This window comes from Tricharina praecox, assembly GCF_024521635.1.
Source record: "Tricharina praecox strain CBS 144465 chromosome Unknown BZA05scaffold_17, whole genome shotgun sequence".
Lineage (NCBI taxonomy): Eukaryota > Fungi > Ascomycota > Pezizomycetes > Pezizales > Pyronemataceae > Tricharina > Tricharina praecox.
The window spans coordinates 107818-124999 of record NW_026250419.1 but is presented as its reverse complement, the minus strand read 5'-3'; the positions used below and the strand labels follow the sequence as shown (position 1 = coordinate 124999).

Sequence of the window (17182 nt, the reverse complement as noted above, 5' to 3'; positions counted from 1 at the left end):
TTGTGACGCCGATGTTGGGGATAGGCGATCTTTAAAATGGTGATGGGCGGGTGAGGGCGTGGGCGAGGGCAAGAGAGGGCGAGGACGTGTGATGGCGATGACACTGGTAGTAGTGGTGTGGTATCCACAAGATGGAGTAGAACTCTTGATTTGTATCATAGCACTTTTGCATGGTCGCGGTCGGTATTTGTGGGTTCACTGCTGCTGCTTTCTGCTGCTGAGGACACTCTAGACGTTTCGGTTTTTTGTTTTTTTGTTCGGACATAATCTCAAAAAGAGCTTGGTTGACTGCAAGTGGTCACGTCTCTTCTTCTTCTTCTTCACGCTGTCAGCGAGATGTGAACAAGCTGTGTTGGACCATGCACCGAACCCCCCATACATATGTCCGCCATTTACAGCTCTATATCTTCTCTAGCCCATAGTTTACAGGTCCTGTCTTGTCCGCTGCTGACGATAAACCGGCCATCCATGCTGACGTCGACACTGGTGACGTTTCCGGAGTGCGCGCTGAGACTCTTGACGGACGCCCAGTCGTCGCTGGAGTGGATCTTGACTTCGCCGTCGAAGCCGCTGGTGACGAAATACGTCCCCTCCGTCTTCATGTCCGTCGGCAACCCGCTGCCAGCGCCATTACCACCAAAGAACCGGATGTCACTAACTAATTTCTTGTGCGCACCGATAGTAGCAGTGCACCGCACCATGCGCACATCCCAGACCTTGACTGAAGCGTCGCCCGACGACGACAGCACACGGTAGCCGTCGGGGTGCCATGCTAATCCGGTGATCTCGCGGATGTGGCCGTCGAGAACCATGATTGTCCGCCCCGTCCGTAGATCCCACACCCTACCAATGGAATCGAGTCCACCACTGGCGACCAGAGCGCCGTCTCCCTGGAATGCTATCGAATAGACCTCCCTCGAATGACCTTCCTGCAGCAGCAGCTCCTTCTGGGTTTCCAGATCCCAGAGTCGCCATGTCGTATCGAAGGACGCGGAGCCCAGGTATCGACCGTTGGGATGGTGTTCCACCCTGCAGACTCGCGCCGAGTGACCGGAGAGTGTGGCGATGGGCGTATCTTGTTTCAAGGACCACAGGTGAATATTGCCTTCGCCACCACCGGACGCCAAATTCGCCGAATCGGGTGACATGGTGATGGTAGCCTCCGGATGCCACGAAATCCCTCCCACCCTGTCGGTATGTCCACGGAGCATCCCCTTGTCCTCGAGGTTCGGCACCGCGAGCATTCGTATCGTTCCGCTCCAGGCCCCGGCCGCGATGAGTTTGCTGTTCGGAGAAAATCTCGCCATCGACACGGGCCTATCGCCGGCAATCTGCGAACCCAAAACCTGGTAGCCACCCAGATGCTCCTTGATCGTCCTCCGATGCTTGATGTGCTTCTGCAGTGGGATTGCCGCTTCCACCTTCTGCCTGTCGATGCGCTCCCGTGCCCGTGGTAACGAGAATATCGCGATCTTCCTCCGAGCATCCAGCAATTCGGGCTCTCCGGGGGTATAGTACTCCTCGTCGTCATCGCCATGGTCATCGTCGCCCTCCATCATGTCGCCATCCCCCATTTCGACGTCCTCTCCATCCGCCGTAATCCCCTCCTGCTTCAGATACAGCAGTTCCCTGAGGCGATCCCGCCTATCCCCCGGCCCTTCCCCGAACAGCGTGATTGGCTCCCCCATCTCCCGCAACCGCACCCGCACCCGCCCGTCATCCGTAGGAACCACGATCGCCGCCGCCTTCTTCTTCCGGTCCATCTGCGAGAGAATTGCGGACGCCTTCTCGGGCGCTATGCCGGCTCGCGCCGTTGACGGGATCGCGTAGTCGCGGTCGATTGGCAGGTTCGCATAGTCGACCATCTCCTCCTGCAACGCGAAAAGTTCATCAGTATTTCGCCCGCTCGCAAGTACTAGAAGCTGTGTGTTCACACCTCATCGTCCTCGACGTACGCCTTCCGTGAGGGGTGGACGCCTGACATCTTGGGCCGGTAGAGTGTGCTTTCGGATTCGTGATGGGGGCGGAAGAGACAGCGCGGGTCGAGTGGGGTTTGGTGGTCGTCGTGGTAGTGGTGGTGAGTAAGTGAGTATGTAACACGTCCGTTGTGAGCCACGAGACTGGGCGCGGCGCCGCGCCGCGCAGCTTCGGTAGCGAAAGAAAGGTGCAGGGGGGTGTTGGAGCGTGTGTTTTTCAGGGTTCAGGGCACCACAGCTTGTTCGCCTCGGATACAAAGCGACGAAAACCGCACACGGAGATTCGGGCTCTGCTGATTCGTTTCTTAGAAGCTATGGTGCAAGCACAGACAATTGCGCTCCTACGCTGGGCGCAAGCGTGTCGCACCAAGCCCACAGTTCCAACTTCAAGCGTCAGGTACCCACTGGATATCCGATCAGGCAGCAACAACGGTAGGGCCCGTCAAGCGGCCACGAGAACTTCGTGAATGAAAGATGTTCCCCGGGGACCGGCAAATCATCAATGCTCTGCAAGCAACGCCCTGTCATCTCCACCTCTATTCGGAGGAGTAGCCGAGATGACGACTGGCTGGAGCCGCACCTGCCCCCACCTGCCGCGCGGCCTGTCGTCGTTCCGGGTCCCAGGTCTTATCTGCATAAACCCAATTCATCATGGCCTCTGTGTCTCCTGCCGACAATACTTCACCGGCTATCACCTGTAGATAGGATTCTTGCGGCCCTCATCAGCACTAGGCACTCCCTCTCCAAGCTACCCACTGCGGTCAGACAGACTGAACTCCCCGTATCGATCATGGGGATCTTACTTACCTAGCCCAATGGCTCCCGTGGCAATGCCGATGCCTCCCCCTTCTCCTCGAATGGAAGGCGCCGGTTGTGATCGGATGCTGTCCACAGGGGAATGCCCCACCGAAGGCCAGCACTGCGCAGGTATGTACCGGTACCTGGTACTAAGTTCTGTGGAGAGTGAGTAGGTACCGGTACTTGGAGTAGATTCATGTAGATATTGGTTTCCAGATCCACGGCGTCCATCAATGGGTACGGTAGGTTCGTTCAGAAGTCGTCACGGCGGGTATGTATAGTATCAAAGTCTTGACTCTAGATGGCGGGACCCAGTTGGCGCCTTCAAATCCAAGACGTTCCTCCCATCATCTCTCCCATCTTCCATCCATCGCCCGCACTCTAGTTGATGCTCCCCTGCACCTGCATCGTGCTCCCGACTTCGCGACCCCGGCTCCGCCGCTACTCCTACTTTCACTTCCCACGCTCTCGGATATATTACTTGCTGCCCTCGCCCGCGTGTTTTGGAAAGGCATATCTGTTCTGTTGCCTACTCGCCGTCGTGTGCGCGCGCTCAGCTTACACGTTCTCTTTCTTCAGCCTTCACCCTTAATTCTCCTTGTGTCATCATTCTTCTTCTTGTCTCTCCTTTGCTGATCCCCGCCGACCCCAAACCTAGTTGGGCCTCAACTGCCACCGTTGCTCTACGTACATCCATCCCTTTATTTCAACACCATTGTCTTCTCACCTTCTACTTCTCTCCATCCGTTGCAACTACTACCACCACCTCCACCTCCGCCGCCCGCTGCAGCAGCTTCTACCCATTGTACCTGCATTTCTCAAAGCTACCTTTGTTCTCCTCCCCGTACCCGCCAGCATGATTGAGGTGGCGCCCGGCGTCCGTCAGCGTGGCGCCAGAAGAAAGTCTCCCAGTAGAGATGCCGGCCTCGGCTCGGGGTCGGAGGACGACCTGCTGGAAGCTCCCCGAGCGAAGAATGTAGTGGCCGCCTACATCCGCCCCACAGGATTCCCTCGGCGCTACAAGGTAGTGTTGGCTGTCCTTACCATTCTGGCCTTTGTGACCCGCTTCTGGAAAATCAGTCATCCTACTGAGGTTGTCTTCGATGAAGTCCATTTCGGAAAGGTATGTTTGGCCCCACCGATTGTCATATGTTTCGTCTGGCAGTGTTCGCTAACAAGTGTTGTAGTTCGCATCATACGTAAGCTCCCCGTTCAGTTGAACCGTGCGCGCGGAACCCCCCTCTGATTGATCCAACAACAGTACCTGGAAGGAACCTATTTCTTCGATGTCCACCCTCCGTTTGGCAAGCTCCTGTTCGCCCTCATGGGCTGGTTCGTTGGTTACGATGGTCACTTCAAGTTTGACAACATCGGAGATTCCTACATCGCCAATGGTGTTCCTTACGTTGCATTCCGTGCTATGCCGGCAATGTTGGGCTCTTTGACTGTGCCCGTGGTGTTCCTGATCATGCAGGAGTGCGGATACAGCTTGCCTGCCGCGGTCACTGCCGCCTCCCTAGTTCTCTTTGGTATTACTCCATGTTTCGTCGCAACGCGAAACAACAGCTGACGGCCGATAGACAATGCCCACATTGGACAGACCCGCTTGATCCTCCTCGATGCGACCCTGATCCTCTCCATGGCTTGCTCTCTGCTGGCCTATGTCCGCTTTTACAAGCTCCGTCACCAGCCCTTCGGCTATGGGTGGTGGAAGTGGCTGCTCCTCACCGGAGTTGCTCTTTCCTGCGTCATCTCCACCAAGTACGTTGGTGTCTTCACCTTCGTCACCATTGGTGCTGCGGTGGCTATCGATCTGTGGAATCTGTTGGACGTCAAGCGCGGGCTGTCACTTCAGCGCTTTTCCCAGCACTTCATGGCCAGGGCCTTCGGGTTGATCATCGTTCCGTTCATGCTATACCTATTCTGGTTTTACGTCCACTTCGCGATCTTGTACAAGAGCGGGCCCGGCGATGACTTCATGACCCCCGGCTTCCAGGAGACCCTGTCGGACAACGCTTTGTCTCTGAGCAGTGTTGGCGTCAACTACTACGACACGGTCCAGCTCCGCCACAAGGACACCAAGGCATTCCTGCACTCTCATGCGCAGAACTACCCTCTTAGATACGAGGACGGAAGAGTCTCTTCCCAGGGTATGCTTACGCCCCATCCCTTGTCCGATTACCACAGCAATCTGACATTTATCTTCAGGTCAGCAAGTCACTGGTTACCCGTTCAACGACACCAACAACCACTGGGTCATCATGCCGCCCGTTGCTTTTCCGGAAGACCAGCGCGTGAACCGCCCTGTGAAGAACGGGGATGTGATCAAGCTCCACCACGTCATGACCGATACCGACCTCCTCAGTCACGATGTCGCCTCGCCTTACTACCCCACCAACCAGGAGTTTACCACCGTCCCCCTGGACAAGTCCTACGGTGAGCGTCACAACGACACTTTGTTCGAGATCAAGCTGGAGCACGGAAAATCCAAGCAGGAATTGAGGACTCTGGCCGGTCAATTCAAGCTCCTTCACAAGACGAGCAAGGTAGCGATGTGGACGCATCCCAAGCCTTTGCCAGAATGGGCCTTCAAGCAGCAGGAGATCAACGGCAACAAGAACGTTGCGCAGGGCTCCAACATCTGGTACATTGAGGATATTCCATCGCTGGCTGAGGATGATCCCCGCAACGTGAAGTCCGCGAAGCAGGTCAAGCACATGTCTTTCTTCAAGAAGTACTTTGAGCTGCAGCGCGCCATGTTCCACCACAACAACGCATTGACCTCTTCGCACCCTTACGCATCCCAGCCAATCCAGTGGCCTTTCCTTCTGAGGGGAGTGTCCTTCTGGACCAAGAACGACACCCGTGAACAGATCTACTTCCTCGGAAACCCAGTCGGCTGGTGGATCTCGTCCGCCCTTCTCGCCGTGCTCGCCGGTGTCTTCGGAGCCGACCAGATCACGCAGCGTCGTGGAATCGATGCTCTGGACCGCATCACGCGCAACAGGCTGTACAATTCCACCGGGTTCTTCTTCCTTGCCTGGGCGTCGCACTACTTCCCTTTCTTCCTGATGGGTCGTCAACTCTTCCTTCACCACTACCTGCCCGCCCACCTCGCGTCGGCGCTTGTAACTGGTGCTCTGGTTGAGTTCATCTTCTGCTCGGAGCCTCTGGAGAAGGAGGAGATCACCAAGGATGGAAAAAAAACCTTTGTCGCTGCCGGTAAGCAGAGTCTCCTTGGGGCATGGATCGCCACCGCTGTCGTGTGCAGTCTTGTTATCGCAGGATTCGTGTTCTACGCACCCCTCACCTACGGCACTCCCGGCTTGACCCCGGCGCAGGTAGTAGCGCGGAAATTGCTCGGTTACGAGTTGCACTTTGCGAAATAAGGATGACGATTGTATGGAATTGTTATCTCTTGTGTTTTTTCTTCTTTTTCTTTGGTTGGAAGCTAGGGGGAGTTGGATGGTTGCGCGCGAATGGTGGCGCTTGGTTTCGATTTCGAAAAGCTCTCTCCTCGATTTCTACCATACTACCTACTGGGCGGAAGAAGATAGTGCATGATTATCGTTTGTAGCGTGGGTAGAAATAGCGAACTGTTTTTTAAATTCGGGCACAGATTATTACTCTGCCTCTTCCCCGTCTTCTTCATCTCCTTCTTCTGCCCACCATGCAACCAAACCCATTCCTGCCTGCTGCGCGGAAGCCTAGAACCGTAGTCAGCATCGCCATGCAACGATCCAAGTGACAAAACTCGACCCACAATGATCTTATACGGCGGCTTCCTCTCGACCTCCATGCGATCATCCTGCAGATGCGGGGGTATCGGCAGCTGATCTTCAAACGCCTCCTCCTCGACACGGAATCTTATGGTCTCGTTCTTATCCATGAAGAACTCGTTGCCGTCATTATTCCAGATCCAGACGTTTTCCTTGACGTCGAAGGTGCTGCCCTCGAAAAGGTACGCGTGCGGAATGAAGATCTCGTCGAAGAAGTCGGTCCGCACGTTGATCCCGTGCGGCGAACTCGACGATATCCGCCCCGTCAGGACTTCGCCCTTGAACGGGCGGAACACGATTAGTCGGAACTCAACGTTCACGTGCGCGCTGCCGCTGCCGTGCCCGATTTGCCCCTCCGAAACGCGAAGGATGTCGAATAGGCAGATGCATAGCCCGAGGTTGTAGACTACCTGTGGAGTGGATGGGAGACGGTTAGTGACGGTGGAGGGGCGCGGGAAGGGGAGGGGGAGGAGGGACGGGGGCAAGGGACGGACCTTGTTGGCGTACTTGGCGTTGATCTGGTCTTCGAGCGCGTCGGCCGTGTGCTTGCTGAAGTCCTCGGGGTCGACGACGACGAGGTCGGCGAACGAGCTCTGCGGGTCGCAAGTGAGCTAGGCGGTCTCAGGGATTGTGGGTGAGCGCAAGAGGAGGAGGGCGCACGAGGATAAACATTGCAGCGGATACTTAGCGAGTGGTAGTGCAGTGTGCGAGGTCACAGTCGCATAGCAGGTGGTCGTGGTGGCGCCGTGGAAGGAAGTCGCGGTTGTGAATCGTTCGTGGACCGTGAGTCGTGAGTCGTCCGGCTGGCTGGAGACGCGTCTGACTCTAAGTTCGCTGTGCCGTGGTCAGTGATCTCGAACTTTTGCCCCACCACACCATGCATCCATGTTTCTTTAGGGCCCGTTTGGATGGTCTTAGTTTTCAGTTCCAGTTTTAGAGCGAAATTCAGTTCCTCGACGGGACACCGAATTCTGTCCAGTTTCAGTTTCCGGAGAACTGTGAGGTGAACAGAGTGTTTGGCAGTTCTCAAATTACTCAGCCATAAGTCTGAATAATAGGCTTCACCAGAACTTTAATAGTGGACACATTGTGGCCCCGCTTTTGTCTCTTCCCCGTAAAGGGAGTCCATGGTTGAAGTTAAAATGCGATACTGAGTGGCGGCAAAGAGATGACCTGTCGAGGTCAGTGCCAGTTTCGTCGCTGGAGCCGCACAGTTTCAGTTTTTTTTAAGGTTTTTGTGCCATCCAGACGGGGTCTCAGTTCCATTTGCTCAGTTTCTCGAAAAACTGACAGTTTTCGCTAAAACTGAGGCCATCCAAACGGGCCCTGAGGCGTGTCGAGGGTCCGGGACTCGGGGAACCATCCATCTCCACTCGCTGACCATCCGCCACCACCGACAACTCGAGGGTTCGAGACGGTTCCAAAAATCTTCAATCCGCAGCGGAAGTGGACGAAGTGGAGCGGAAGCGGAAGTATTAGCACACGCAAGATTCAATGCGAGCGAGTGACACAGAGTGATACATCTCCGACAGACGGTCGGACACGGACATCGGGTATGTAGCGCAGCAAGGTGCTGACACAAGATCCGGCCGTGGTTGGTCGTTGTCAGTCATCGCTTATCCGACGATTACCTTGTAATTAGTGTTGCTCCAACATTCCCTGCCCCGCAAGCCATCAGCCATCGCGCTTATCCCATCATTACACATTATTGTCACCCGCAAAAAGTCATCTAGCTCCCCCGCCATCGTGGTGGTGGTGAACAATGATTACCATTATTGCAAGAGCTGTGGAGATCCGGCGTCCAAGGCAGCGCTTTTTTTCCCCTTTGCCCTGACTATAAATCCTCCGGCTTCTCCCCCACGGATCCGAAAATGAAGTCCACAATCATCGTCCTCATCTGTAGCATCCTCGTTGCGCTCACCCTTCGCCACCACCAGTACTTGCTCACCAGCTTCTTTCCGGGCAACACCACTATTTCCACTACCACGACCACCACGACTCCCAACATAATCCAAAAACCCGTCCTCGACATCCCCGCAGAAATGTCCATCGCAAGAGCAGTCGTTAAGGCCTTCAAGGCGATCGAGAAGTCCGAGGGCGCCGGCGCAAAGGTTCGCCGTTCTATCGGCGTGCCGCAGCTAAGGAACTTCAGCCCGTTCCTTATGCTGGATCACTTCTCGGTGGGAATTGGCGCTGGCTTTCCCGACCATCCTCACAGGTACGCAAGCTCTTTTGCGCGCGAGATAACAGATACCGCGAACAGGTGCTGACATGGGTATACAACAGAGGCCAAGAGACGATAACCTACCTCCTGCACGGCTCGGTGGACCACGAAGACTTCGCGGGCAACAAGGGCACGATCTATGCTGGCGACCTACAATTCATGACCGCGGGGCGGGGCATCGTGCACGCGGAGATGCCAGGCAAGAACGACGACGGCTCGCCCAACGTCGGGCTACAGCTGTGGGTGGACCTGCCGAAGAACCTCAAATACTGCGAGCCGCGGTACCGCGACCTGCGGGGCAGCGAGATCCCCACCACCACTACCGACGACGCCCGCGTCACTATCAAGATCATCAGCGGGAACTCGCACGGCGTCGACTCCGTCAAGGACCTGGCGTACACCCCCGTGTGGCTCCTCGATGTCACCATGCAGCCGGGTGGAAAACTTAGCCAGCCCCTGCCTAAGGGGTGGAATACCTTCGTCTATGTCCTGAAGGGAAGTGATATTGTCTTTGGTGAGAAGACGAAGGTCGGGCAGTACTACAATGTCGTCTTCGACCAGAATGGCGATGGCATCGACGTTTTGCTGCCTGATAATGCCACCGAGGAGGCCAGGTTTGGTAAGCTCACTCCCCACTCCACTCCGCATAGAGTGCGTTCCGGCAGCAGTACTAACGTTCATCCCAGTGATCGTTGCCGGCCAGCCCCACGACCACAAGGTAGTCCAGTACGGCCCGTTCGTAGTCACGTCGGAAGAGGAGGTGTACGAGGCGATGCGGGACTACCAGTCGAACTCGAACGGCTTTGAGCGTGCCAGGAATTGGCAGTCCGAGATTGGAAAGGCCATGCTGGGGGCTTAGAGTTGACTCTACCTACCTAGATACTTGTGTTGCGCGTTCCTTTGTGCCCTTTGTTTGGAGCGGTGGTGTTTGAGTGGGTTGGATCTGGCGTTTGTGATTTGAGAATATATGGAATAGATTTTGGTTTTGAATGGCACTTTTGTACTTTGCTTCTTAGCCGTGAAAATTACTAGTGGGATCTTGTGGCGAGTGATTTATTGTATCAGGCTCCATGCGAACTCACTCGAGCCGTGAGCCCTTCCCCTTCCGTACCAGATACTTCTGCTCTCAGAGTGCTCACTGCTACTGGTACCTGGATGGCTGTTCTACTCCACACATCTGCTCGAATTGCTTCTACATGAATAGCCTTTGCTGGAGTTGCTTCTGTTCGAATTGCTTCTGCTCGAATTACACACCTTAATTCCGCAGAGAAAAAAAAGTAAAAGAGTTAACGGCCCGACGAGGCCAGATTGCGACACAAACTTCGATCCACTCGAATCTTGCATGTACATATTTCACACATACATAAAAACGATTCCTTTTGGCCAAGCTTCGTCCGATACAGGAGAAGAAGACTCTGGAGTCTGGAAGAACACCAGTTTCGCCACCCACCTCCCTCCTTTGTGCACTTCACTTCTGGCTGGGCTTCTGGCTGGGCCTCAGATGCGGCGTAAGCCGACCCCCTTCCACTGCCCACCCCATCCACCCCCATCCACCCACGACGCCCACCCACACCCACACTCGGAACTTGGAAGTTGGGCGGTTGCATGGATGCTGCGAGAGGGAGGAGGAAGTTGGTTAACTAGTTAGTTAGGGCTTGGGGTTTAGTAGACGACCGGCAGCTGCAGGGTTTACACATGTGTGCAAGGGGGTTTTCCGGCCGACTGACGGATGGTGTCATGGGGTGACCGGCGTGCAGATTGTTTCGTGCGCCGTTTCGGAGTTTTTTCTTCTTTATGGGGGGGGCCGCGGGAAAGGGTGGAGTGGAGTGGGGACGATGGCTTTGTCTGGAGGATATGCTGCGTTAGGGTATTTCTGAGCAGGCGGAGCGGGGACAATGGCATTGTCCAGGGTGTGTGCTACTACAGAGTATTTCTGAGCACACCGCTTAGGATTGTCTGTGTGGCCTCATGATCGATGTCACCATAAAAGGTTCCGGCTGGGCAGGGGGGAGATTCGAAGGGCTCACTCTCGCTCGCTCGCCTTCCTGCTCGCTTCCGTCGGTCGGATGCGATGTGCGGCTGATGTCCCGCAGATTTTCTCCGCTCGCCTTCCTTCGCTACCACCTGCTCCGCCCGTCTGTTGTCGTGGCAACGGCTCTGTTGACACCTCTCTTGAGACCACCCTGTTCACGGCTACGGTTACGGCTATCGCGGCCGTCTCTCTTATCGCCAGGGGCCCTCGTTAGGTTACGTGATCCAACTTCGCCCCTTGCCTGCTAGAGCATATTGGTCTGTACTAGTACGTAGTAGGGCTAGCCATCTACTCTACCACCGCTATCACGTGATCCGCCTTTGAGTGTCGGACCGCCGTGTACCGGCAATTTATACATAGAGCACAAGCATTCCGATCTCGGTGAATTTGGTATGATATGATGCAGCATGCACTCTCCATCTCGATACATTCTCGTCTGGCCAGCCCATTGGCAGGATGGCCGTTTGTGTCTCCGCCGTCCGTGCGGCTCTGCGGGGCGGGACACCAAATCCCCATCGGGAATCGGTCGCTACCCTTGTCCGCTCAGCCCAAATCCCTGCCACTGCTCGATCAGCCAAACAGACCGACCTGCACGCCAAGCCCGCCAGACAGATCAGCCCAACCACCCAATCAGCGTCCACCCACCCACAACCCGCTGCGCTCCACTCTATTCGGGAGCCTGGTCAACTTCCGCGACAGAGAGAGTCCGACAGCCCTCTCCTCCGCCGCCTGCCTGTGCCTTTCGCTCCTCACTCACTCTCGCTCCCTCACACTCTCTCACTCCTTCTTCCACACCCCCCACTCCTTCCCTCTTCCATTCCTTCCTCTCACAACTCTCTTAAAACAGTCCACTCCCTACACGACAATCTACTTCCTCCCCCAACTATAAAACAATCACACCTGCCGTCGTCTCATTCTTCATTGGCTTTCCTCCTCCCTTCCTCCTACTACCACTCCTACTACACACGAACACGAACACGCTTGCTTCATACGCGTTCAACCCTACCACTCCCAACTACCACTCCCACTCCGATTCTCACTCCCACTACTACCACTACCAAACCAACCAACCAATCAACCAACTCTCCTCTACCAAAAATCACTACACTGAAACCCATCTACTAGTCCTCCCGAGAAAACAATCCACAGTTACCCGTAATCATGTCGGCCTACTCTGCTTCCCACGACAACTGGCTCAGCCTCAAGCATCGCACCAAGCCCTCGTACGGTTTCGCCTGCGGCGACCGTGACAGCGATTGGGATTTCGCCGACACCCCGAGCCGCGGCTACTCTTTCGCGACCGAAGACACTCCCATCCAGCTACTCAACATGAGCGGTGGCATGGACGAGGACGACATCCCCGTTAAGAACGTCTGGTGTCCCTACCAGACTACTGCCTCTGCTGCCCCAGTCGTGGCTGAAGAGGAGATGAGCAGCGGAGACAACATGGACATGGATATGGGCATTCAGCAGCCTACCCAGATGCTCCAGCAGCAGCCTCAGAACCAGTTCATGCAGCAACAGCAGCAGTTTGAGCAGCAGCAGCAGTTTGCTCAGCAGCAACAGCAGTTTGCCCAGCCCACCATCAACAAGAGGAAGCGCGGCTCAGAGAGTTTGGAAATGAACTCGGGCATGACTGCTTATGAGTACCAACAGATGTCCTTCGACGGTTCCAAGAGAGTGCGAGTTGGAGCCTAATTCCACTACGAATTATGATGCAGGTCCAGCTTAGAGATAGGAACGGTACAAGTACGAAATATTACTAACCATCTCCCCCCCCCCCTCTAACGCTGTCGTCTGTAACTGCATTCACAAATTTTCGTGTAGAGTTCGCAGGCTGTTTCTTCTACTCAAATTTCCACCTCTTTTTCTTCCTGGACTTATGATTTTATTTTACTTTGTCGGTGCCAACTTTACGGGCTCGGGGTTTTTTGCTTCTTTTTTTACTTTTGTGTTATGGGGAACTGTATTTTTTTCTCTCTTTCCAACCGAAATATTCTATCCTGTGTCCTGGTCTTTTTGTCTGTTTTTTTTTCCTTCCGGTGTTTGAAAGGTTTCCTGTTTCGTGAGAAAAAAAAATGGGTCAACAAGGGGAATTCGGTCGGTCGGAGCTCGGGGGACATCCACAGGTATTTGTAGTGTCGGAAATGTATATTATTTACCATTTACCATTTACCATTTACCGCTTCAATGGACTTGAGGCAAGCAAAGCAACGGAAACTGGGGCGGTATGTGTGCACTGTGTGTTGGTGCGTAATCTTTGGAGTTGGTGCCGGTGTTGGTGCTGGCCCACTCTATCCTATCGCCGCAGACTGGCAGACTGGCAGGCAGGCAGGCAGGCAGGCAAGCAAGGCATTTTCGGCGAGGTGGCATAGTTCTGCGCTGCGTTGCGTTAGATCTTGCGCCATCACTCGGACGACGCCTGGCTTAGTCCGGCTATTTTACTCTAGAAAAACTAGCCGGATCCCGAAGTAGAAAAGAGAGGAGAAAAAAAGGGGGGAGGGGGAGGGTTATTATTAGAGTTTTTTTTTGGCACTGGCCAAAGTTCAAACCGAGCCGGAATATCGGTTCCCTCTCACGACTCCATAGATAATTCTCTTCTGTAAAGTTCGGCCAGAACGAACGCCGCGAACTCTGTCCGTGCACTCCCCGTGCCCAGGCTCAAAAGCCGCGTTTATCGCTCTGGCACGGCACGGCACGGGCGCAGAGGCTCAGAGCGAACGGCGTGTGCGATAGGGCTGCGGCGGCGACGGATCGCAGCCAGCGAGGCCGCGCCGTCGCGGACTTGGGCACAGTCCCAGGTACCATAGTTTCCGTCAACGGTCAAACACCATATATACGCCGCACCAAACGGGCGGGCAGACAGGTAGGCAGGCAGGTCTTCCGAGCCTTTATGGTACATCAACGTTCTGCACCGGGTTATGTGCGTACGTAGGAACCTGAGCAATCACTCGATGCGCTAGCAGTCCACGCCTGTCGCCCACTGCCCGTCGTCCACGCCCACTGCCCAGATTCCCATTCGTGCGCGCAGGCTGTCCACCGCTGTCTAGCATCTGGCATCTGCCCGAAGCAGTGGTTCGGCTAGCGATGCTCGATTCTCGAGCAGATACATACCTACCGGATAAGGACTCTAACGTAACTAGCGTGCGGTGCGATGGGTGTGCGAGACAGAAGAATCGTACGGGGGCTTCCTGACATCTCTTGGTCGGTGCTAAGCCTGTGATAACTACTAGGAGTAGAGTACCTGGCTGCCTGCCTGCCACGGCCGTCTTTTCCGTGGTCTCGGTGTGGGGGGAGGGGGGAGGGGGGAGGGGGGGTTTTGTTCGGAATGGGAAACGATTTTTTGCTCGCAGAGTCACAGGGGTGATGTTACACTGCATCGTATGCTATGTCGGGGCAGATAACCAGAGTGTCGTTGCGGGTTTAGGGCTTAGGGTATCGAGTGGTAATATTAATGGTGGTAGGTGTGGGTAATAGAGTAATGGGCGGTCGGTGAGGCACTGAGGCGGACCGATCCATGATGGACTCAGACTCCGGCTTCCGGTTGATGATTTCAGCCCGTCGTCCGGATCCGGCTTTCATTATCGGTCGTAAGTCGTAACTGACGATTCGCAGCGGTGATCGGTTACGTAAGCACTTCGACCTCGACACATGAATCAAGTGTTGGACCGCACGAGCTGAGTTGTCTGATGATTCATAGTACTGAATCGTGTCACAGGTATTCAGGCGCATGTTCGTAAGCTCATAGGCATTGTATTCCACCTATACTCACACACAATACACTTCCACGATGGATGACTACTACCAGGTAGGTATTGGTTATCTATTGGATTTCTGTGGTGGGCGCATATGGTGGAAGTGCCCGTAAACTTCGATCCTCCAATCCCAGCTTGTGGGTACTCGGTCTGTATGCTCTTTGTGGCCTTCCGTATCCCATTCCCCAGACTCGGCCGTATGTAGACGATTTACTCTACATACCTACCGTGGACCGTGGTTCACTGTCGGGAGAGCGTCCAATGAGAGTAGTAAAGTAACGCCGAATCACTCCGACTCGAAGACTGGTTCATTCCAGTTCCTACCACGTTAGACCAAGCATCGGCTCCACCGTCTCCGCCAACGTTGTCCTCTCGTACCGTATCGATCATCGGCCGACGCTCCAACCCCGTCGCCGCCACCGCTGCCGTCCAGGGCCCACGCCCCACTACCTACCGAACACTCCCACGTGAGCTGGCCGCTGTCAACCGGCGCGAGGGTTCAGGGGCCAGATTTCACATGCCACCGGGCGGCGGGGTTTGTAGCGGGCTACCGCTGCCAACTATATCCAGCGCCGTTCGACGGTTCGAGTACCTAGCTCTGGAGACTACATAGCAGCGTCCGCTCCTTCCGAAAAGAAGACGATGGAACCGTGTTCTTTGCTGAGACGTGTACCTGGTAGGTACTCGGTCACGGCGGAGGCTTCACGGTGGATTTCTATGTAAGTACCTTCCGGCTGACTACATTATTGTACGATTTTTGGCGAGGCGATGTTGTGTCTGCGATCAACGATTGTTGGTATTGCCGACGGGGGGTAGGTAGATAACTAACGGGGGGAAGCTTTTGTACTCGTACTACCTATACTCGTACTCTGCATTTGGGAAGAGATAAGCGGCCCTTCTAAATTACACAGCATTCGATTTCATCGTTCCCCACCACTTGAGCAGATTGGGGGGAGATGACGATGGGTTTTTTGCACATACCTGGGTTTTTTCACCCTTATTGTTTTTTAGGGTTTCTGCCGGATTACGCATCATGGCCGACAGAGGCTATGTACTTCTCATAGGTTTTCGTTTTCTGTTTGGATGGGAATGAAAGGTGTTGACAATGAAAGGCGGTTTTCTTCTGTTCCTTATTCCTTCGCTTATCCAGGTACTCTAATAGGAACGAGGGATGGCGAACAGGCAATCAGATATACCTAGCAGCGAGATATACCGGTATACATGTTGGTGTATCGAGATGCTGCGTTCCTCCGTCCCCTCCCGGAGCGCATGCAGATAAGTGTAGCGAGTCTACCTTAATTTTGTTTTGTTTAATCATTATTGCATTTGACCTTAATAGATCATGGCAGATTATATAACCTTTTCCACCCCGCGAGTTTGCCTTAACGATTGCTGGTTGGCTCATAATACCTACAAGAGTCTTTCCTCGAGTGACTTCTGTGATCCACCACACGAACTCGGTAGCCATCATACTGAAGGTGATGCGCCCCCGATTACAGACGAGAAACATCATTTATGTACGATCAATACTGTTCCAAGAAGCTATATATACGGAGGGCAGCCATCTTCATTCATGATCCATCCATCCTCCAAGCCGACCGCTTGAGATATGGAGTACCCATTCATACACTGGCGCCCAAGATTGAAGAAACATGTGCGTGGTTGTTGCCCCACACCCTATCGTTTCGCGGGGGTTGTTGCTCTTCATTCTCGATCGCTATTTCGACATCATGAATAGTACAAGAGACTTGTGTACTTAATATCCTCCCTCTCGGCGGCGTACCTTTTGCCGTTATCTGTCCACTTAGCCGTATATTATACACACACATTGTTATCGCCCAGCGTGCAGCTCCCCACCATAACCACCACCACCACTCTTGTCACGTTGAGCTCCCCTCGCACGCACACCGCCATGGCCAGCAGCAAAATAACCCCGCTTCGTCGAGCGAACAAAAGAATGAATGATTCAGCCGGGATTTGAACCCGGGTCGGGCGCAGAATGCTGGATGGCAAGCGCCCATGATACCCCTACACTACTGAATCGATGGTAATGTTGGGCAAAATGCGCACATGTACCCATCCTCGTAGCGTTGCGGCGAATGGACTCCGTGGACGGCCATACGCAGCGAGCGGGCTTGGCCGGAGTTTCTGTCCCCCGCCTTTTTTCTTCTCTGCGTCGCCGCGGTCTGCATACTGTCTAGTCTCGTGGGCTGCGCACACCGCACATGCCCATGACGACGCGGCACGGCACATTATTTCCGGTGGTGGATCTGTGTTCCTTCATGCCTTACTCTATCCTACTTTGTGCGTTGCTTGGGTATTCCATTCCGTTATGGGACGGGTTTGGCATGGAAAGCAACGGTGGAGAATAGGCTATACCTAAGGAAGAAAGGAGTGGTCGAACAACGGCGGCGGCGGCGGTCTGATGTGAATACCGAGAGTTTAGAAGGAAGGGATGAATATTGAAGCCGGTGGGGAGGGTTTCCGTGGAATTGTTTGACCGTCATGCAAATGTCTACTATTAACTATATATTCTCGTGGTTAAACTGGCTGGTTTTCTCGACACGGGTCGCAGCCTCTACGGTCCTATTCAATGCCATGTTTTGTTTGAATCTCAA

The 17182-nt window shown here is 54.5% G+C and overlaps 4 protein-coding genes and 1 non-coding gene across 5 annotated transcripts; 2 read left to right on the top strand and 3 right to left on the bottom strand.

Annotated features, from left to right (window-relative positions):
* Positions 1-333: 333 nt before the first annotated feature.
* BZA05DRAFT_81055 (WD40-repeat-containing domain protein) lies at positions 334-2336 on the bottom strand. Its single transcript, XM_051488663.1, has 2 exons — positions 1937-2336; positions 334-1871 (listed from the first exon to the last, which is right to left on the bottom strand). Exons 1-2 carry the CDS (start codon positions 1982-1984, stop codon positions 393-395), a joined length of 1527 nt encoding a protein of 508 aa, XP_051338110.1. The 5' UTR covers positions 1985-2336; the 3' UTR covers positions 334-392.
* Positions 2337-3139: 803 nt separating this feature from the next.
* Positions 3140-6389, top strand: BZA05DRAFT_402026 (Dolichyl-phosphate-mannose-protein mannosyltransferase-domain-containing protein). The gene is made up of 5 exons (XM_051484063.1): positions 3140-3897; positions 3962-3973; positions 4036-4303; positions 4355-4924; positions 4983-6389. Exons 1-5 carry the CDS (start codon positions 3631-3633, stop codon positions 6161-6163), a joined length of 2298 nt encoding a protein of 765 aa, XP_051338109.1. The 5' UTR covers positions 3140-3630; the 3' UTR covers positions 6164-6389.
* On the bottom strand, positions 6390-7225 carry BZA05DRAFT_474945 (RNA polymerase III subunit Rpc25-domain-containing protein; the record flags this gene model as incomplete). The annotated part of the gene is made up of 4 exons (XM_051488157.1): positions 6390-6481; positions 6538-6963; positions 7048-7146; positions 7214-7225. The coding sequence occupies 4 exons, from the start codon at positions 7223-7225 to the stop codon at positions 6398-6400; spliced, it is 621 nt and encodes a 206-aa protein (XP_051338108.1). The 3' UTR covers positions 6390-6397.
* Positions 7226-8595: 1370 nt separating this feature from the next.
* BZA05DRAFT_339635 (RmlC-like cupin domain-containing protein) lies at positions 8596-9636 on the top strand (the record flags this gene model as incomplete). The annotated part of the gene is made up of 3 exons (XM_051480941.1): positions 8596-8771; positions 8840-9396; positions 9464-9636. 3 exons carry the CDS (start codon positions 8596-8598, stop codon positions 9634-9636), a joined length of 906 nt encoding a protein of 301 aa, XP_051338107.1.
* A 6890-nt stretch (positions 9637-16526) lies between these two features.
* Positions 16527-16607, bottom strand: BZA05DRAFT_t216. The gene has a single exon. It is a non-coding gene; the product is annotated as a tRNA-Gly (tRNA).
* Positions 16608-17182: the final 575 nt, after the last annotated feature.